This window comes from Molothrus ater, chromosome 7, assembly GCF_012460135.2.
Source record: "Molothrus ater isolate BHLD 08-10-18 breed brown headed cowbird chromosome 7, BPBGC_Mater_1.1, whole genome shotgun sequence".
Classification (NCBI taxonomy): Eukaryota; Metazoa; Chordata; class Aves; order Passeriformes; family Icteridae; genus Molothrus; species Molothrus ater.
Window position 1 is genome coordinate 7783433 of NC_050484.2, and position 22496 is coordinate 7805928.

Below are 22496 nucleotides of genomic sequence, written 5' to 3' on the forward strand. Positions count from 1 at the left end.
CTCATGGTTACACAGCCAGCTGCTCAGCCCCACACAGCCACTCATTCACTCCCCTCTCAGTGGGATGGGGAAGAGAACTGGAAGAGTAAAAGTGAGAAAACTTGTGGGTTGAGATATAAAGACCATTTAACAGGTAAAGCAAAAGTTGTGTACAGAAATGAAACAGAAAAAGGAATTAATTCACTGCTTCCCATGGGCAGGCAGGTGTTCACCTGTCTTCAGAAAAGCTGGGCTCCATCCCATGGAATGGTCATTTGGGAGGACAAACATCATCACAGCACTCCACTTCCTTCTCCTTCCCCCAGCTCTATGAGCTTGGTGCCACATGGTCTGGAATGTCCCTTGGTTCAGCTGGGATCAGCTGCCCAGCTGTGTCCCCTCCCAGCTCCTTGTGCACCCCCAGCCTCCTCGCTGGTGGGGTGGGGTGGGGAGCAGAAAGGGCCTTGATGCTGTGTAAGCCCTGCTCAGCTGTCACAAAAGCATCCCTGCCCTTACCAGCACTGTGTCCTGCACAAATCCAAACCAGCCCATACTAACTACTGTGAGCAAAAGTGGCTGTCTTGGCCAAAACCTAATGGCAAACTATCTTTAAGACAGCTTGCTTAGTTTAAGAGCAGCATTTTAACACTATAATAGCAAAGGACTTGACACAGTAAATGGGATGTAGTCTTCCCATCCTGTGCTCCTAAGATGTAAATTTAAGAAAATGAAACCTCAAGGAAACTGTTCTCGTTTGGTTTACAGTTAGTGAAAGTGCTTTGTATGCACTGTGGAGGTTGATGAACCATAGGAATAGCCCAGTAAAGAATGGGAATCTAATTCAGTTCTTTGTCCCACTTTTCTATTTTAACTACTTGACTGAAAAGTTAAGAACATGAGTCTTGTCAGTCATGTTTATAAGCTTCTACTGATGACATTATAGTGGTTACAGCCTTTTTTATTTAAAGAGCATGCCACTGTAGATGAAGGTAGAAATACCAGCAAACAAATGGAATTTCTTTCTTCTTCCCAGCTTTTTTCCAGCTGACCTAAGGATTTCTTCTTAATCAGTTTCTCCTCTTTTTCTTAAACTTGTCCCTGAAATACACTATCTTCTACAAATATTTATTAGAGTTGATTTTTTAGACACACAGGTATTAATTTTTAACATTCCTAATGTGTCCTTCTCTGGGAATTTCACTATGAAGTTTAAGGTTATTTAATTCATAGATTCTTGTATAATCTTTACAGAAGGGGACTTGCATATCAGGAGTGATTTGTCCCACTTACTCCTATTCTGTAGGAATTCTCAACTCTAAAGAACCAGTTTGTTTCATAAAACATCTTTCACAATCCTTATTAGAAGCATTACCTTTTTTCACTGTCTGTATTCAGTGTCTGTTTTTGTGGGGTTTTTGAAATTCAGACACATCCTGAAAGAGAGGCATTCTGATGTTTTTGCACTAGGATTTCCTTCAGAAAAGTTGTATTTCTTCAGGATATATTGTCAAGTTTTTGGGCCAGAGGTTCCTACTTTGCATGGTGGATGATGCTTGCTGTGGACAGGTCCTAGAATGGAAATGTGCCATTAACCCATGGTAACTGGAGAGTTTCTCCTTAGCAGCATCCATAGGAGCACAGCAAAATCCCATTCTCTGTGCACACAACCTTTGTAACTAATTTTTTCCTATCTTTTTGGATTAATTGGATCAGTCCTAGTATTTGCTGTTTCTCAGCTGAACTGAACTACCAGCTCTTTCTCTCTGCCAGGGTCTGATGCAGCATATTCAGAAGTCTGTGTTTTCCTCTGGGACTTCAGCCCTGATATGGTCATAATAGATATTCCTTTCTGACTGCTGATTGATTTATTTCTCATTAATAGACACTTAGAAGCACTTGTTTATATGCATGGCTTCCTTTTTCATCCTGAGTGAAGAGTTTTATTTTCTGTAGTAGAAAGTTTATTTTTTCTGACAGAGAGATCCTCTTACATCACAAGCAAATTTATTGATTGGTTGATTAATTGATTGATTTCTTTAAGTTTGAATTTCAACGTGCTAGTGGTATTTCTAGTAATTTCTTTTTGCAAAATAACAAGCCTTTCTGTTGATCCATGCAAATAAGTCTGTGATGCCATCATAGCTCTAAGATACCTCCCAAAACAAGAGCAAAGGAAATTTAGCTGCTCCAATTTGACATTCAGATGTTTTAGTCATAGAAGAGGCTTTCCTTGACCCATGGTGGTTTCTTAAGAGGACTGTCAGTCTAGTAGGTTGCACTGATTATTTGTTTAAATCTCTACAGATATTCTTCTACCAAAGAGAAGGACCCAGAGTATTGTTGCTCATTGCCATATATTAAGTCTACTCATAATACCCAGATGTTAACTTGGAACACTGGACCTCTTGTCTTTGGTATTGCACACTCCACTAGGACAGTTTCCTAGATAACTATTGATGCCTTAAGTTTTAGCTTTCATATTTTTCACAATCTGTACTGCCTTAGTGTGTAACTCTAAACTTCATATAAAGTGTGAGCAAGTTCTCCTCACAGTTTAGTCAGACAAAACAATCCTTTTCCAGCCTGAGAACCAAGGACACCATTGCAGCTTCAGGCCCAAAAAGCGTAAACATTGGCAAATTGAAGAGAGCAGTCTGGGAGGATGGGACTTCTTAACCTCAAGCTGTAATTGAACAATTAACCCCAATATTTAAATAAATCAAAACTTATAAAAGTGTGAAAACTTGTGGCTCAGGGTCCCTCTTGGGTAGAGCCACAGCCGGGCTCTTGTACTTGCCCAAAGTGTATCCTTTGAAGGTCTTTTAATAAATTCCTGCTTTATTCCTTTAACTCTGTCCAGCCTCTGTTCCAGGTAGCTCTCTAGGCATCACTATAGCAATTTAAATTTAAATATAGGACCATAGGTTTATTCCTTATTTCCTTGGGGTGTTTTGTAGAACTGACTGCTTATTTATTTAAAAAAAAACTGAGCAGCTGCCTTAGTCTGGAAGGTGACCAGTAATTCCTGTGTTGCATTAGGTTTGCATCTCAACTGATCTTTTTTAAAAATGCTTCTTTGCAGTTCAGAATCTTAGCTTCTGGTAACTTGTGGCACAGAGGGGCTTTTTATGAAGATTTTCGTACTTATGGTTTCTTACTTGAAAAAGAACCCACCCAGAAAGTATTAATGTTTCCTTACTTGGATGACATGTTAGGGGCACTGTCATTCATAGGATAAAAAATTATTCATTCATTAATCTTGCATTAATCCTGGGATTAATACTCAGAAACTGAATCTTATTTCTTTGCAGTGCTTGGAATTCATAGAAATATAACTAAGTTCTTTAATGGCCAATACCTTTTAGCTAGTGGAGTAGTTCTGAGCTTTATTTACTTTAATAATTTACCAGGAGTCTTTCTCTCAGGCCTTGCTTTGAACCCCATGGTGCCATGTGGCACTAGATAAACTACTCCGAGTAGGCTTTTGAAAGGTCTAATTAGCTGTTTACTTCCTGGAAGGAACTCAGTTCCACGTGGAGTTTTGTTCTTGTTCTGCCATTTTGGTGGGGAAGCTCCTTAAATGTCTTTATTTTCACAAATGCACCTTTGGATGTTAATTTTTGCAAGAGTGTGGGAGTTGGAGGCCTTCCTTGCCTATTGTTTCATTTGAGGCTGTCTGCCTCTTGAATGTGTTCTTGCTAGAAGACAGAAAGGTAATCTACCTTTACTCTCTTCAGAGACTATATGACTGCAGCCAGAGTTGTTCCAAATATCCTAGATTTTGGAAGTGCCCCATCTGCTTCATGTTTTTGGTAGACTAAGATCTTTGTATTGTCTCCCTGTTTCTCTTAATATTAACTGCTCATCAGTCTAAGGAGTTTTCAACTAGATTTTTCTCTGGATAGCTCACAGTGAAAAACATGTTGTGAAATAGCCAAGAAAACACTTCTTGCTGTCAGTGTGTCAGTTAGGCAAAATCAATGGTTTCTTTGTGGAATGTGCCAGTTGTTGTAATTTGCAAAGCTGTGACGCTGAGCTCCAGTCTGTCTTCCACTGCCCTCCCACCCCCTCATGTTCTGGCCTTACTGAGGCTTCAAGTGATGCTACCTTTGGGAGAGCAGTCTGTTTGCTTTTACTTAATAAAGCAAATTACTTAATACTCAGTGTTCTGGGACCTGCCAGGCATTTGTTTGCTCACAGTGACCCCTACGTGCAGGGAACACTTCAAGAAGTAAGATGGATTACTTTCTGTCCAGTTCTTCTTAAGATGTGTTTATTATATGTGCCTTCACTGCACATCTGTCTGTTTGCCTTTGGGAAAGGCCTAGAGAGAGATGGGAATTCTTGGCTGGAGAGGAACTGAGACCAAGGAACACACCTTAGCTGGTATTGTATCAATGCTGGGTCTTGGGCCATGCTCCAAGGCAGGCTTTTAGGGTAGAATTCTCTGCCTCATGTAGTCAACATGAGTATGTCCAAAGAATGTGCTTATAAGGCCTGTAAGAGCAGTAATAGTTAAATAACCCATTGTTCTTGGTGATATGAACTGCCTCAGCTCTTGTAATCCACCAGTGGAAAACCACACTGCAATTCAATTTCAGTTTGATTCTGACCATAGACTGGGAGATAGACAGTGTTATAGTGTCACCTAATCTAGGTAGCAGCTGGAAGGGAGCAGTTTTTCCTGGCCATCAAGAAGCAATTATGCAAAGATGATTGTAAATGCTTCATTTGGAAGGAGAAAGGGGAAATTCATAACAATGAGAAATCCACATTTTTACTCATTTGAAAGCTAGTTTATTTGTTCATGGAAACACTTTCCTTGGAAGTTGCAAAGTATTTCAGAGAAACTACTATGGCAACTGTTTGAGAACTGCTCAAAAATCCTAATATATATTTTGTTAAAAATTTACAAGTACATTGAGGCTTGGACATCTGCTTGAATCATCAAATGTTGCCAATATCAGAGTTCTTGCAGAGGCTTGCAGATAAATACTTGTTAATCAGCATGCAATGGGGCTTCTTTGCAGTTTAAAGACTGTTAGCAGAAAAGAAGAGTGGCACACAAACAGAAATACCAAAGAAATAAACCTCCCTTAGCCAGAGTTTGTATTGTTTGTTCTTATGTTAAACTCTTTCAAGCCCACTTTGACTTTTAGATGAAAGAGGAAGATGGTGAAGCCAAATCTGGCTGTCAGAATTTGCCGATGGAACAATGGCTATTGGTGAAGCTGAAGAGTATATGAGGAAATGTTTTGCAAATTCAGAACCTCACTGTCATATAATTTTAAAAGGAACTATGGGAAATACAGGTTTATAAACAGAATGTCTAAATACCTGAAACTTTAAAAAGTTTGTGTCCTGTCTTTGGTAGCAAATAGAGGGGTAATTATTAAAAGGTTTTCAAATAGACTAAGTTATAATTTTAGAGAGAAAGCAGCATGATCAAATGGTCTGGAATAGTTCCTCAAATCTGATCTGTAATTAAATCAAAAATAGGACAAAAAGTAAGAAAAAATAGCTGAAGGTGATTTTGAAAAGAGACTTTATATTTTCCTCCTGTCCTTTACTGACAGGCTTGCCCATGGGGAAATATTAGTATAGTACATCATCTTTTCTCACCTTTATATCTGGCACACTTTCATATAATTTAACATTTTGCTTTAAGCTGAATCTGACCACAGGTTTTACAGTATTATATAAAAATACGTCTCTGCTTGCTGGCTGCAATTAGGGAAAAGCAGCTTGAAAAAGAGAAGGAAGACAATGCTAGGTGAAAAATGAAATAAGGTTTCAGATGTAAAGCAGTGTTTATTACATAGCTGGAAGAAGGTTATGTGATTTTTGGGGGGAGGGGGGATGAGGGGCTGTTCCCTATATCAAATTCCCACTGGTCAAAGTATCTCATGCCATGAAGCCTAAAGAGGCCCAAGAGCATTATTTACCCAGTGACACACCAGTATTTAGGAAAAGTTTCAACTTGCACAGTTATCCTGTTCATCTTATTTAATGACTGTCAGATAGTGCCTGGACATGGATAACTGAGCTTCATTCTACCAGTAATGAAAGTACATCTAGCTGACTTATGATGCATATATATTTTCTCTCACTTCTGAAATATTTCATGGTTTTGTTTGGATTAGGAACAGGAATTATCCCTTGTGAGGGTTTGTTAGTTTAATCCACCTTGGAGCAATCTATTTGTCTCCAGCTCTTTTGACTTTACAAAAACCATTTATGACTTGAGCTGAAGGTAATTTATCCTACCTGGAGCCATTACACGAGAGTGGATTTATTTTCATTAGTAATTCACTTTTTCTATGTCTGTGTCAAAGTTTGTACTTGTTAGGTTTGTACAGGAGGAAAAGCAAAGGTAGCTGTGCTTGTTGGGCTGAGGTTTCTGTGCACACAACATGAATGAGAGGATAGTCTGAATGAGAATGTGAGCCTGACCACCAGAGAAGTTGCTTCTAACTGGCAGTGGAAAAAAGTTGCTATACCAGAACAACTTCAATCAATTTTCTTTTCCTGAAATGTGAATAAGAAGGGAAATCATATAGACCTCAATGCTTAAATAGATATTCTGTTAGAAAGGCTGTTTAATTTTCATCATTCCTACTCAAAGTGTTACCTGCTCCAATAGTGATACCATATGAATGATAATATAAAGTCAGTCACAGAGCCTCTAGTTATATGGGTTGGAATTTTTCCTCAGATGTGGTAGGAGAAAAAACTGCTTTTTATTTCAATAGAATCCAAATTTGTTATGATAACATTTGAACTCTACAGATGTTTAAACCACTTACAGAGGAAATAGTGCCAACACTGTTTTAATTTTTTTCAAACTAAATTGTGTTTTATTGCTAGCTTCAACTTTAATTTTATGTATGTTTAATTAAAGTCACAGAAGCTTTCATTAAAGCTGTGCTCAATACTAGGAATGCTGCAAATGTTTTAAGCATTAAACAGTGCCAGCTAGGATTTGGATTAATGTAAGCTGAGACATTTGTGATGTGAATAAACACACATCATCATAATGAAACATTGTGCAAATAAATGCTTTTCATTCCAAGGAAGGAACAAAAAAGTTTCCTAATTGTATTGGACTAAAGTACTAAATTACTTTGCATCAGTTTAATTTTCTGTGAATTGCTATAGAATAGAAATCAAAGCAGTGCATGAATTACTGTTTTGTTTTTGTATTTTCAGGTGTTTCGGCTGCAGAAAGTCATCTGGAAATAGAAGGGATGGCAAATTGTCTGCCATATTATGGAATTTCTGATTTGAAAGAAATTCTGAATGCAGTAGTTAACAGAAATGCAAAGGAAGTATATGAATGTAGGCCTCTGAAAGTGATAAATTACTTGGAGGTGAGACAGAAGCTTTCTTTTAGTGTTAGGCAGTTAAACTTGTAATAATTACTGAAACAGCTTGAAAATCTTTCTTCAGCTTTGTGTTCTAATTAATTTCATTGTGTTCTAAACAAGTTGCTCTTGAAAAAGAGTGTCATATCCTCTCTGAGTTGTGTATCCCTTACCAAAATGCTTCCATCAGTTATACCCAAAAGCAGTCACCCAGTGTGATATAACACATACCAAAAGGTGATTTTCCCAAAGTGTTTCCTCTGTAAGGCACTTTTCAAACTGGAAAGGCATTTCTCCATGTTAGGATACAAAACTGCCACAGAATGGCAGTGACTCATGTTAATGTTTTCTGTGCAAATAAATAAATTGTCCATCCAGAGACAATAAATGCATGAAGTTTCAGAGACAACTAATAGATGTGGAACTAGTTAAAGCTGGAGTAACCAACAGTAGTAGTAATCACTTCCTGTCTAGCTGTTTCACTAATGCCCTTCAATTCCAATTCTTTTCAAAAAGGTTACTAGAATATATGTAAAGTCTCTTCTTACTTAGGCCTTTATAACATGCCTCATTTATAACATAAATTGGGTTCCTTCAAACTGGGACCTAGGCACATACTTACACAGGGTATGTGTTTTATCTTTTAAGCATTATTACACAAACCTTTCCCTATCTTTTGAGGGTGGTAAGCTGCCTTTGCAGCGAGTGATTCTGTTATGTACTCATGCACTCAGAAAGAAGCTTAAAGAAGGATAAGTTCAGTGTTGAGACAGGAATGGTTTGTAAAAAAACTACAAAACTGTTATTCAGAAATAAGCACTGAATTTTTTGACCATTCTGGGAGGTTAAACACTGGAATTACCATTCACTGTCATGTTCAGAATCACTACTTTAATCATTCATTTCATGTTTGAGCAGGCAGCATGTCTGCAGCTTTTGCTGTCAGTGGATAGATGCAGAAGAAAGCATAGGGTTATGGTTGAAGCAGCAGCCTTCCAGGGTATAAAACAGGCCACAGTGAACTTTTTCCCACTTGGAGGAGTGGGAGAAAATGTCAGACAAAGAAAATGAGATGATTTAGATGAAATCATTATGAATGGTGCTCAGGTTTGTACAGTATGAAGGGAGGCTGTGTGCCACATACATTTCTGTCCAGGTAACATGACTTAAGTACAGAAGAGAAGGCAGTGGCAGGAAGGCCCATCTTGGAGGAGGAAACAAAACTTCTTTTTGAAGTTCTTTAGTTCTTTGAGTGTGGGTACTTTAGCAGTCACTTCTGCTTTCTAGTGTTAAGCGGATGCAATAGACCATAGTAAATACAAATTAATCTATGAAGTTTTGCTGTAGTATTTTTCAAATTGTTTATTACATAGCTTGAAATAATTTATGACTTCTAAAGTTTGTAGTGTGAAATGTGTCTTGTGAACTGCTAAACATGTACAGCTGATGCTGGTGACAACAGGAAATCAGAAACACAAAGCATCTTGCAAAAGTAGGCTAAAGGAGTGCAAACATAACCAGGGGGCTGACTGTGCATGCCTCCATTATAGAAATGTCATGAACTGACCAATAAGAAATGTTTAAAGTTATATTTAGATTTCTGAGATTTGAAATATTGAGCTGCAGAAAAGGATGACCTTTAAACAGTGAGTTTTTAATTCCTGCTTTCTGGTAGCCACAGGCTGATGTGCTAAAAAGTGGTACTTTAAAACTATTGGGGTTTTGGTTTTGTTTTTCCTTTCCACAGGGAGAAGCAGTACGTTTAGCTCGGCAGCTGCCCTTACATTTGTCAAAAGAAGATGTGCAAAACACAATTTACAGGATGAAGCAACAGCTTGGAAAGGAAAATAAAGGCTGCGTTCATGGTCGTCCTTTTTTTCATCACTTAACAGATATTCCAGAAGTTGACAAGCACAACTCCATGGAAATTACTCAGTAAATGGAACATTTTGTTTGGGGTCATACTTCTCTTGCTTAATTTTGATCACTACTCTGTAATTTCAGTATATTTTGTGTAAAGCTTTTGTTTAATGACTTTTCATTGTTACATGTTCACATCCTTAAGACTTTATTTAAATAAAAATTCTATTTGAAAACAGAAAAAAATACTGTAGAAAACCAACTCACCACTATTTTTTTAAAAAGAATTTATTAAAGAAATGTTCTCAACTGGTTTCCTCCTTCTCTTACTGCTGCAGGTTTAAGAAATACCAGTATGTCAGAATTTTTTTAGATGTGAAGTGGTTAGAAGTTACTTTCAACACAGCATGGCAAAGTTTATTATACTAAGGACATCAGCTGTTAATATTCAAAGGAATGCCAGATAGCTGTAAGTATTTGAATATGGCATTGCCATATGCAGTTATTATAGTTAGTTATGCCATATGGAGTTACTATGCTGTTGTATTTCTATTTGGAAATTCTTAGCTCATGTAAATGAGTATTGACAGTAGTAATGTCCAGTCTCCAAAAATTCTACATTTACAGAAGTATGGTTCTCAAAAGTTCAGTACAAAAGTTTTAAAACTTCAGATCAACAAAAACTGGCCAGTTCCATGAAAGCAGAATGGATGTGAGTCACAGGAGCACAGGTTAGCACTGAAATCAGGTGCCCATAGATGTTTATTGGTGCAGTGCTATACACAAACTGTTTGGGGGTGGGAAACATAAACTGTCCTCCCTCAGGGAGAATGTGGCATAACTAGGGCATAGTCTGCTATATAGAGAGCTACTGATTTTGGTAAACTGGTTCATTCTCTTCTACCAGAACACAATGTTTACTCCTCTATTTCAAGTAGTGGCCTACTTCTGTAAACCTACCCCCTAGGCCTTCTGTGCACAGCAGATGCCCTGTCTCTGGAAGAGTATGTTTTAAAAGTTTCAAACTCACCTGAAAATTCCTGTTTATCCCCTGCTGTTGTTTGCAAACCTTGGCACTATGAAAATGTGGTGGTAGGACCTAGCTGTGTAGTGTTTCTGTGGCTGCAGGGTAAATGGTTAAAGGTTGCTGAAAGACCCAAGTGCAAGTTAGTTTGTGGACAGGAGTGTTGGACCACACAAGTCAAACGTAGGGTTTGAATGTTTAAGTCACTGATGCTGAAGTGGTGAACTAATTCAAGAAATCACATCACAGCCATACATCACAACATGTAAATTCTAACCTGAAAGGCAATGATTATCTTTTTCACAGAGCCTGTTGCAACAGAACAAGAGGTAATTGTTTCAAACCAAAGGAGGATCAATCTAGATTACATATTAGAAAGAAGTTTTTTTTACAATGAGGGTGGTAAGGCACTAGAGCAGGCTACCCAGACACACAGTAGATGCCCCATCTGGAGAAATACTCAGGGTCAGGTGGGATGGGGCTCTAAGCAACTCGATCTAGTGAAGATGTCCCTGCTCCCTGCAGGGGGAGGGGACCTTTATGATTATTTCTTTATGCCATTAAAGTAAGTTTGTCCTTTTCATAAAGAGCAAGGATGAGCAGAGGGCATAAGCAGGATGTCTTTCCAAGCTTAATGGTAGCAAGGTACAAAATGAGAATGTCAATTGCAAACTGGACACTTGGCTCTAAATGTCACTCAGTGCAGAAGATGTGAATTTTTAGAATCGAAGTGACTAGGTGGATGGAGATAGAGAAAGGAGACGTGACCCTTGGCTCTGATGGGGAAACAGGATCCCAGCCTTGCATGGGATATAGAAGGTTATAGTTTGTTTATTTTTATTCTTGTTGGAATACAAATTCTGAGAGTTTAGAGAGGTGCCATTACAGTTAGAAAAGCCAGAAGCAAGCTGCAGAATGGCAGAATGGAAGTTTATCTCCTAAGATTGTTGGAAATTAAATTAATGTCTGCACCACTTTAGTCAGTTTGGAGTATAATATACTCAGTATTTAATAAGATAAATAATTGCTGCTTCTTTTCCAAAAGGTAAGATAGCTATATCCTAATTATACTGAAGCCAGTGCTAGCATCTTTCATAACACTTGAGTCTATATCAAGAGGACAAGTCTTAATTGGTATTCAGGCCCTAGACTGAGGACTGAACGTGATTGGCAAATGGTATTCACAGGTGCCAGGGTCATTTAGTTGCTATGGAAGCAAATTAGCACGAGGATTTTAAGTGCAGGTGCTCCAGGTTAGGTAATTATGAGTTGGAGCTTCTTTCCTTGCTGTGTTTGTTGGACTTGCACCTCTGAGAGCTGCTCTGGAGTTCTTCCTTAGGTACGTGTAGATACAGTTTGTTTTCTGTCTCTGGGGGATGTTGTGTGGCTGGGTGCCAGCAGTGACTGCTGGAGCATGCCTTTGGAGCTGTAAGTCTGGGTGTCTCCCCGCCACACTACTCGTGGTTGGCACTGCAAGCTGGAATTGGGAGTTGTTCTGCTGATGGGAGATGGCTTTAGATAGGACAGGGTGGAGGTCTCTCCTTGCTTTATCCGGTGTGAACAAAAAGAATTGTTACTTTCTGTTCTTAGAGATGTTCTCACTGATGCCTCTAATGATGCATCCATTTTATGTTCTTTGTTCAAACAATGGAAATACCCCGGTTGTAGCTTTCCAAGTTGGAAGCAGTTAAATGGTGTGCCTGGCCTGAGGCAGGAGTTCTGGAGAAGGATTCTGCCATTGCATCAGCACGGGTGCCACACGGTGAACCCCACTAGGCTCTCGGGGAAGCACACAAAGGCTGCCTTTGCCTGCAGTCAGTCCATCCCCACGGGCACTTTGTTTAAAAGGAAGAGGAAAACCTGAAATGTGCAACGTTGGGTAGAGTTGCATATTGCCATCCTTGACCTGTTCCCAGGGAGGAAGAGCTGTGGGGCCTGGTGGGTGCGTGTCCCAGCGGCCAGCGAGTGGCAGCCACCTCCTTGTCCCCCACGCTGCTGCTTCCCCACGAGTGGCCGGGCTGGGGCATTCCAGGGACTTGTCGTATTTGCGCTGCCCTCTGCTGGCATTTCGCTTTTGTACAATTTGGACTTAAATTAAGGTCTGGAGCTGACCATGGATGAGCATCATTCCTTCCTTCCTTTGCGTTGCCAGCAGGTGAAAGCGTTATTGCTTACCTTGCTCCTCGTGGTGTGCATGCTTGCTTTCCTAAAATACACCTGGGGCAGGTAGCAGTGTTCCCTAGGGGAGGGTCAGGAGCTTTCCAGACTCGTAGGAAAGCTTCCAAAGCCTTTTGGTCATATGTAGCTTTGCATTTTTCAGAGGATTGTTTGTATCATTGGTTGGGGCAGGTTTGGTTCTGGTAGTGCGTTTGCAGCTCATGTGTCCTCTTCACATAAATCCCGAGAAGTTGTATGTTCCTTTAATGGGAAACAGCTGAATATAAATTTGACTTTATAAATAGAGGAGAATCTCATTGGAAAAACAATTCTTTTTCCTTGCATGTAAATATGGGTATAACCATGAAATTGAGGTACCACCTTTTACACCTGTCTTTTCTGAATGTTGTAGGAATCTTATTAATGAAGTTTCTGTTCCAGTTAACCAGTGTGTATGTGAAGGAGTTTGGACTATTTCTTGTTTGGTTTTTTTCCCTTTATCGTGAATCATTCAAAGAACTATAGCAAAACCAGAAGGAATGTTGAAGTTATTTCAGGAGCACCTAGCAGTCATTGGCAACAGTAAAATCTAGATGATGGAGTTTGAGATTTGTTAGAATGTGGAAATAGAGCAGAATCCATTCTGATACAGAATATTTAAAATATCTATCAATAGGAACAATATTCCCAAGGAGTTTATTTAGTTATACAAGCAAATATTCCCTAGTCTCAAGGATTTCATTCCTTTTTTTTTCTCCTGCAAACTTTCTGGTATTATTTTAATGAAAGTTAACTTCAACAAACAACTTCTTAGGTTTTTGAAAGGGTTGTAGTATTGGTCTTCAGAGTTTGTTTTATCTTCTATAAAGCAGGTCAGGTTTTGGTTTTGTATTGAGGTTTGGTTTCTTTTGCTAAATAAACTTATAATTCTGAATTTATTTTTTGGTTTCAATAGGATAGTGGAGGGTTCTTGAGAATTTTGTTTCATTTGTACCCAGCATTTAACAGGATGGATTAGCAATTATAAGAAACTTCAGGTACATCCATTTAATTTTGCAAATGGAAGGCTACCAGAACTTTTATTTTTTTCCCCTCTCCCTTTCTCTCTGTAAGTATGGAGTATCATATCTGAAATTATGGAGAGTATAAATGTGGAAATGTTAAATCTTTTGTTAATGGCTTCGAATTAAGCACACATTGTTGCAGATGATTTGGAGGACTTATTTAAAGTAAATATACAATTTCAAGCTCAATTATCATTCATAGTTTAACCGAGCATAGTGAGATATTCAGTCTGTGAATTTGATACAGTGTTACTTCATAATTACGATGCTTTTTTACAGTAAATTTGATATAGAACAGTTGCTAAAGGAAAGCTGCTGAACAGTGTGACCAACCATTTTATGGGACACATCTGGTGCATTAGTTCAGGATGTGCAGTGCAGGAGAACAGAGCCTTTTGCCCAAAAGGAGAAGGAAGCTAACTCCACATGTATATGTTTTGGGGACATGCAGAGAGGTTAAACAATTGCGAGTTAATTGTGTAAGCTAATAGCAGGGGTGTTTGTAATGTCATTTCAGAATAGCTAGGGAGGAAACAGAGGAGAATTATTGTTTTAAAATCTCAAATGAATGGTTTACACCTGTTAATGTTACATTTAGAACAGCTGTTTCTTTTATTATCAGTAAACAGATGCAGAAAGTAATGGAATGTTTTAAAGCAATATGTTAATCCTCTCTTCCACTACTGAATATTCTCATAATGTCGTGATTAAATATTAACTGTACTGCTGCTGTCATCTGCAGTTAAAGAATATTTACTTACTTTTTTAATCACTTTTTATCTGAAGTTATAAATGTTTATCCGAAGTTATTGTAGTCTTTCATCAACCCAGCCTAATTGTTTTTTCACATCAGTAATTTTATTGATGATTTCATTGGATTGAGCTACTCAAAGTAACCCTGATTTTGGTTTTGCTCAAAGGTTATTTCTGTATTTGAAATTTCACCTGAAATGAAACAAGCTATATTTATAAGGGGTGGGGTGGGGGAATTGCTCTTAAGGGCCCATTCTAGCACATTAATTTTATATGAACTCCATGTGAAGTTGATTATAGGTGAAGCTTTCCCAGAGTATACTCAGGTTAAGCACTGCAGTTGGAATAGTATCAGTTAGGTGGTACAGGAGAGGGTAGGGGTTTTTTTGGGTTGTGTGAAAATAGTTCATTTCAAATGTGTTGTGCTGCCTCAGTTTTAAAGAGAAGCTATGAATCTGACAGTCTCTTGGAAAGAAATATCTAAAAACTGCAGACACAATATCATGTACTTAGAAAACAAAACCAAAACAAGTATTCCAAAATAATTACAAATTATTGCCTAAACTGACCGGAAGTTTCCTCAAAACTGTAGTGTCCACTAGATGCTCAGAGGTGAGAGCAGGCATTCTTCAACTGGAAATGCATGTCTTAATCTTGGAATGGCAGTGTGTGTGTGAGTGTTCTGAAGCGTGCAGCATTGCGGTGACCCAGCGTGCGTGGGGGAGCGTTACCGAGTGACCCTCGAAGAACGGAAGCCCGGCAGATTCATGCTCTGTGACTTGTTTGGCAGATTAGTTTTCAGGAAATGCACACACCAACGAATATGGCAGCTGCATTATTAAAAATACTGTATTCAAGCCCAGGTCAAATTGTTCATTCATGCATGAAGTAACTCAGCATTAATTGAATCATTGCATTTCTTACATATTTTAGATCACTGATATTTTTTGCTTCAGCACTTGAAATGCCTGATAAATTACTATATTTACAAGGGGCAAGCATTTTGACAGAGGAATGCTTTATAAAGCGTTTATGTGTGAGTGTTTGCTCATCAGGTCATTGCAGTAATGAAAATGTATTGGTAGAAACAAGATTGTGTTAATTCTAATGCCAGGCAGTCTATTCTTGGAGGATTTCAAGATGCTTAGGTAAAAATACCTAAAATTATACAAAATAATTAAAATTAATTAAGTAATGTCTTCCTTAGTTCTTATTAGCTTGATACTGCTTATATTAGATAAATTACAGATGTTCCTGGTGAAAGATAAGAGGGTTTATTTTCTCAATTAAAAAAACAAAATGGGACAGTAGGGAGAAACCCTCTCATGTCCATTAAGTAAATTTAAGACTCCTGTCATATCACTTCAATAGAATGGAAAGGAAAATTCTTTGTGAAATAATTTGAGCTTTTCATATAAATTAGTTTTGAAAGGCTAATAATTCCAGTTTGTGAGGAGCAAGTCTAGATCTGATTCTTATTAGACTTTGCCAAAACAGACTAGTAGTAAATAGATTATTTCAAAGGAACGTTTCGTAGGAGGTCTATTCTTCCTTTAAGCAGAGTGAGTAGAAATATTATTTAGTCAGTTAACATTCCTGATGCTCCCTGAGACCTTAGGTGTGTATAATTTAGAACAAGAACCATTTAATAGTTACTAAGACAAACTGTAGAAAACTGTTCTCTCATCAGAGGAATTCACTCAGTTACTTCTCCCACAAGAGAGTTACAGAACCTTTCCCTGAGGCTTCACACTGAGCTTCAAAATGCCCTTTTCCAAAAGTGGTTGTCCCAGATCCCATTGCCATTTAGGAGAGCCATATCTTCTATGCTTTATTTACAATGACCTTTGAGCAACTGAAAATGCTGCCAGCTCCTTGAGAAAGTGTGACTTTGAAATTTCAATTTTGATCTATGTTTGCAAATGAGCAACTGTTTATGCATTAACTATAACAGCAATAAAATGGATACTGACCTTTTACAATAACAGTGCTTTATGCTCTTAGTGAGCTTCAGTGTAGAATCTGAAAATGCTTAATAGTGCACCAGCCACTTGTAGTTTCTGGAAACTGAAGAACCAGCTCAGTCAACCATGAGAGGGATGCAGAGTTTACAAAGGTGAAAACTCCAAATGCTGCAATTCAGATTTACACTTGTATTTTTACTAGGATGAGCATGAACCTAGTGTTTAATGGGTGTGTGCAGTTCATTCTTGCCTGATTGCAAACTTCTTGTGGAGTTCTCAATATCATTTCTTACTCTATATTAATCCAAGTCATCACAAGTTATGCATCTTTTCATTATTGTTGTGTCCTGCTTCTTGTGAGTTTTAGGTGCTCTATAGCAACAAAGGTTGTGTTAAATTCCTTAATCATATCAAGTAATGAAGGTTTCAAGCACCATGAGATTTTTTTTTAATTTATTTTTTTAAGCCTCTGTGGATGCAGAACTAATAAAAATCAAGTCCATTTAAAGAAAGGTTTGAATGACAAAATACAGTGCAATAACTCTCTTGCCAGTTTTCTTCTGGTTACCAGTCTAAGTCTTTTTAACTCTAGCTCAGAAATCTGGAGCAAGTATTTTGGCATTGCAGTTTGTTGTAAGGAAGATTTAATAGCTTGTTATGTCCTATTTCTATAAACAGAAGTCATTTAGAGTTCAGCAGATATATTTAGAATCAGCATTTGTGCTGGTAGTTACAAGCTGAATAAAATAATCTTTGAAAAGCTCAATATGCAGAAGGGAATATTCAGATTCAAATTTACCTCACAACAAATTCTGTTTTAGGAGACTTAGGGATTTTCACAAATAGGAGCCTACAAAATTGAGTATCAGACTTTATACTTCATTTTAAATCTTTTTAACAATGAGGTTTTGTTGTGTGCAAATGTTAATAGTTTTAAGAGAACTATGTGGCTACTGCTGTTCAAGAGGTCAGGTCCTGTACTCTTTACTCTGGCAAAATTCCCTAACCTTCAGGGAGGGACATATCCCTGTCTCAGGGAGTGCAGAGTAAGGCCCAATAAAATGGACAGCCAGAAGCTTTGGAGAGGTCTCCTCTACTCTCAGCTGGTTTGGGACAGAGTATGAATACAAGTTTACTCTGAGTGATTTGTAATCTAACCTCTGGTTTGTTGATGTCAAGGTATGCGTGATAACTGAGAAACATATGCAAAGTCAGTTTAAGAGATGAGTTTTATAGCAAATAGTAAATTAAAACCATAGTGACCTTTTAGTCTTGCTGATCATGTGCAGAAGGATGTTCATGTGGTGCCCTGTACTAATCACAGTAACAGGGCTCTTGCTCAGGGAACAGCAGGCACAAGCAGTACTCTTGTGTATTTGTTCTACTACATTTTTAATTGAAAAAATTTTGCAACTAAAATGTTATTCCTTGATGCAATTTTTGCTTATTCTCTTCTGGAAAAGATAGCACTTCTTTTCTTATGAAAGATGTTTTTACTTAGTGGTGCAAATAATCAATGCCCAATTTCAGTTGTTATTGTTGGCTCTGGCCATGTTTGATGCAAAGTAATGATTTTTATTATACCAATTCTTGTATAAATTTTGCTAGACACTCCAGGAGCTTGAAAGCTACTAATTAAAAGCATCTTAGATATTTAACTTAAATATATTTTTCCTCCTGTATTTTAACACAGTAATAACTGCTGTAGCTTATTTTATATTGAGTATCCATGCTTTCAGCATCACAAAAAATTGCGCCCAATCATATGATCACCTCATCCTTTAAAAAGTGTCTTGTAAGGATGGTTTTGCAAACAACAAAAGCCTTCATTTTCTCTTCTCATATCTAAGCAGGTAATTTTTCAGTTTATCTCAGATTTGAATTCTGATTGTTTCAGTAAGCCTCACAGAAGGCTTCATGTAGGTGTATTTTTTAAAATGTCAGTGCTGGAGAGAGAGAACAGTACTTTTTTCCTCCCATGTTTTCATTCTCTATAATGTTGCTAGCTGTTCACCATAGTGTCAGAAGTGTGAAGCTGTGTACACAAATGAAGTTGTGTGCACAAATGATCCTTGTGATGCCCTTTTGTCCCCTCATCAAACTGGAGTATTGGGAAGAGCACTGGCAGTGTGGCTGGCTCTTGGCAAATCTGGTAGCTGAACACACTGATAGTTTCCCCATTTTAACTACATGGGGACTCTCCTTTAGGGGGAAATGATATGCTGGTACCAAATGATCTATATGATGTGCAACACAAAGGTTTTCCTGTTTGGTGGGGGTTTCTATGACATGACCTGTGGGCTAACTGAAGAAAACATCACTGGGAAAGTGTTCCATATACAGATACAAGTGCTCCTATTGATACATTATTTTTCTAAGATTTTGCTGAGTAAAGCTCTTTCCATACATAAGCATTTTGGCCATCTGCAACTGCTTGTCAGTGAGGCTGGTTTGAGAACACTAGCTGTAATTGTAACCTCAGGAATGTGTGACCAGCTCGCGGCCAGCTGTGCATGCCCTGACTTTTCCCAGGTGTTAAGATACATGGCCACTTTTGTTCCCCTTAACCAATGGGGCAAAATACAGTCCTTGTTTTTCTGCACCTTGTATTAAGCCTAAGAACTGCTGGGTTTTGTTAGTTTTTCAATAGGTCATGGCAAACAACTACGTGAAGTTGTCCGTGTTGTTTAATTATTGGGCATCTGTGACACAGTGTGCTGCATCTGTAGGATAACATGTATTTTGAGAAATACAAAAAGGGTACTCAGTTCATCATGGCCTTGCTATAAATTAGCAGTGCTGACCCTGCAAATCACATAAGTGCTCCTTTTTTATTGTTGTTGCATGGAAAAGATTTTACTTACGTTTTGATGGCCTAGATATTTGTAGAGTTTAAGCCTCCTGAGCCAGAGTGAGTTTTGATGCATTTTTCAATTGGTCTTATTTTAATGATTCATTTCAAGTTCAGAGGAACACTTAGTAGCCGTTTGCTGCACAGGAACCTAATTGGAACAACTCCTAAATCCAACCTGGAGTTGTCTACATAGAGTGTTCTGCATTTTGTAATTACCTGTGTAGCACTTTGTTTGCTTGTGTAGCAATTACTATGTTCAAAGTGAGGCACGAATAGCTTGAAAGAATGTGTATGCTCACAGGTCTCCTCCTTGGAGGTACTGGGAGGGACAGCATTTCTAGTAATCACAAGGACAAAAATTGCTCCATGGCCTGTGATGCTTTAGTTAAGTAAAAAGTGAAAACATGGGATTAATTTATGTACACAATAATTTGCACAGTGTGATCATTATAAAGGGATAAATCCACGTCTCAAATCACTGCTTTTTGCTCTTATTTGCCAACAAGCTGATGTGATGTCTACATTGTAGATATGGAAAAGGAGTTAGTTTTTAACTTAGACCAATTCTTTACGTGCTCAAAGTTACACATATCATCTGCAAAAGTAACCTACCTATTTGTATCAGTTTCTATGTCCGTGGAATGAACTCAGGCCTCAGAGCAGATCTGTACTCTAACACATTCTGAGTTCTTGAGTTACAAATTTCTGCCTTTTATGGGCTTTCAAAGCTTGCAATTTTGGTTTTGGTCATCTTTGAACATAAGAAAAGGAGACAGATTCTAAACCAGCACTGGAGTTTTTCGAAATGCTCAGAAGTCAGGGATGAGCACATGTGAAAAGTTTCATGTGCCTAAATGCTTTTCAAAATCTAGTTCTTAGGGACTCAAAAAAGATCATGTAATCTTGAGACTCAGTGAAAAATATTAGGCTCCTAAACAACCCTTGAGAAATACACCAGAGCTGTTTGGGGGGAAGAGGAGCACACCAATCCAGTACTGAGAGCTGTTTGAACATAAACACCTGTAGCAAGACAAGTTCTCCCTTATAGCTGCAGGGATATGGAGCAGCCTTGTATGATGGGCTTACATAAAAGACTGAAAGATGTGCTTTTTCAAAGGTTTTTCTGTAGTTAAAAGTCCTGGTCTGTGAATCCTCTTAAAAAAGCAGGGGCTGTCCACTCTTCCCCAGAGCCCACAGAGCTGATGAGTCTGGGATAAGACTGCATGATACAAATCACTCATGATTTGTGCCTCTGGCTGACGTTCCTCCAGCGAGGACTCCCAGATATGTACCAGCATTGTGGGATTCCTGTAACCACTGGTCTTCGGTATTTCCTGTGAAACTTAAACCTAATGTTGGAAATCTGCATCAGCACTGAACTGTTCTGCCCTTTGTTTTCTGTTCGTCAAGGTGGCTTTGCTAATTAGCATAAATCACAAAGCTCCTGCAGCAATTGTGTTGTCCATGTGATATACAGCATCTCTGCTGTGCCCAAAGAATATTTACAAGCCAAAGGGCTCTGCTTTGCTTGATTTGGAGAAGCCTCGTTTCTTCTTTCAGTTTCTCATTATAAGATAAAACAAATAAGAGGCTTTAAGAGAAAATAATGTACAATACCATGATACTTTTATTATTAGGCATGTCTGAAGTGAACAAAATAAATCAGCTAAAGGCAAAGCAAATACAACCCTGGAGACATTCAGAAGTTTAAAAACAATGAAGTAAAAAAATCTGCACTACGTTACATTAGACTACAATAAAAAAATTAAATTACTGTGAATTGTGTGGAACCTAGTTGAAAAACAAGACTTCTGTGGGGTATGGATGCATAATGTAAACTATTTCAAAGAGTATTTGGCAGTCTTAGAATTTGCTCCAAATGCTTTTGGTTCAATGGGAGTGAAAAGCCATGCTCCATTACAGCCTCACTTGATATTTTATTTTAGAGCAAAGAAGCTTGGAAGCAAGTCTACTTTGTTTTTAAAATTGCTTTAAGGTGACAGTGGCAAAAAAGTAAGATGAATTGCATGCTTATATTTCTTTTACCTACTCATCTTTCTTATTTTCATTGTTGCCTTTTCTTGCTCTTAAAAATGAAAATGCACATGCATCAGATATATTAGAATAATTGGTGAAAACTGTTAGTTTCATTTAAGAAACCAGCTGATCTGTACACATGCTTGAGTTTCATGCTCTTTCTCAGAGGCTGATTTGGAGAGGGAATAGGTGTTTCTGATTTTGTATTCCTAACCTGTTTATCTTTGTAATGTTTATTTTACACCATCTGAGATTATCTTGAGTGCTTTGTGTATGAGGAGTTAGGACCTTTTGGAATAGGAAACATTTTTGTTCCTCTATAGCTTTAAAAAGATCAATTAAGAACAGCTCTGATTCTGTGCACTTTTCATACATGTTGCCTTCTGCTGCATTTTCATGAAGAGTTGCAGCCTAAGTAGCATTAATCTGCTTAGTAGTTGGGTGGAAGCAGAGAACAGCTAGAAGTTGATTTTCCCCGTTTCCTGCAGCGCACAAACCCAGTTGAGCAGAGCAGTTAGCCTTGCTCCTGAGGGCTAATATAAATTAAAGGTCCTGAGCACTAGGGGTTGTTAAAATTCTCAGAGGGCTCTTTATAAGATGTTAACCCCCGTGGTCTGGCCAGGCTCCAAACGGGGTAATTACATTCTTCCTACCTAAATTCCCCCTGCAATTGCAATTCGATGTGCTGGTATTCCTCACTTCCTCTCCTCTGCCGTGCCCCGTGGAACAGTTGTTGCATTTCATCCCAGAGGTACTTGCTTTCAGTGACTGATGGAGTGATCTGTGTGTAGAGTCTATAAAGCATTTTAAGAGCCTTTTGGATGAAATGTAATTTATTATGCCTAATTTTTTTTTTTTAATTATCTCCTGTTTAAAATGAACTGGGTTAATCTGAGCCCTGAATGAATGTGAACTGTGTGCAACAGATCTGGAATGAGAAAGCATCAACAACTGTTCTCATTCCTTGTTGAACTTCTTCTCAGAGTTTAAGATAAAAAAGGTAAAAGATCAAACTAACAGTATAGGAAGCTTTTCTAAATTTACAATTTAATTTAAGCTTTTCTTATTTACAAAATAGGAAGAATATGAGCTATATAAAAAGGCTAATGTGAATTTTGCCTCAATTGAAGCGCAAATTAAAGTATATATATACGAATATGTAGATAAAACATTCCTCCTCCTTAGGGATTCTGTTGTAACCTTAAGAGCAGCAACTAAAAACTAATGTTCTAACAATTATTCTTTTTCTACCCCTTTTTATACTAGAAAAGCTTTTTATTATAAAGACACTATAATTGTCATTAAGGTATTGCATCCTAATTGTAGGTAGACTCATGTAAATGTAAGTGTTGCTTCTAAGCAGAAAAAATATGCAGCTAGCAGTGTTTAACAAGATAGTGTTGAATATCTGTATGGACCAAATATATAGAGACTTCAGAC

The 22496-nt window shown here is 38.0% G+C and overlaps 1 protein-coding gene across 4 annotated transcripts in view; it reads left to right on the plus strand.

Moving 5' to 3' along the window:
- PMS1 (PMS1 homolog 1, mismatch repair system component) overlaps nt 1-9512 on the plus strand; it is a 44187-nt gene extending 34675 nt beyond the window's left edge. For all 4 annotated transcript variants that reach the window (XM_036386460.2, XM_054515363.1, XM_036386459.2 and 1 more), the window contains exons 12-13: nt 7189-7349; nt 9091-9512. In XM_036386460.2, the coding sequence (XP_036242353.1) occupies nt 7189-7349; nt 9091-9282 (353 nt within the window). In that variant the 3' untranslated portion in view covers nt 9283-9512. The remainder of the gene's footprint in view (nt 1-7188; nt 7350-9090) is intronic.
- Nucleotides 9513-22496: the final 12984 nt, after the last annotated feature.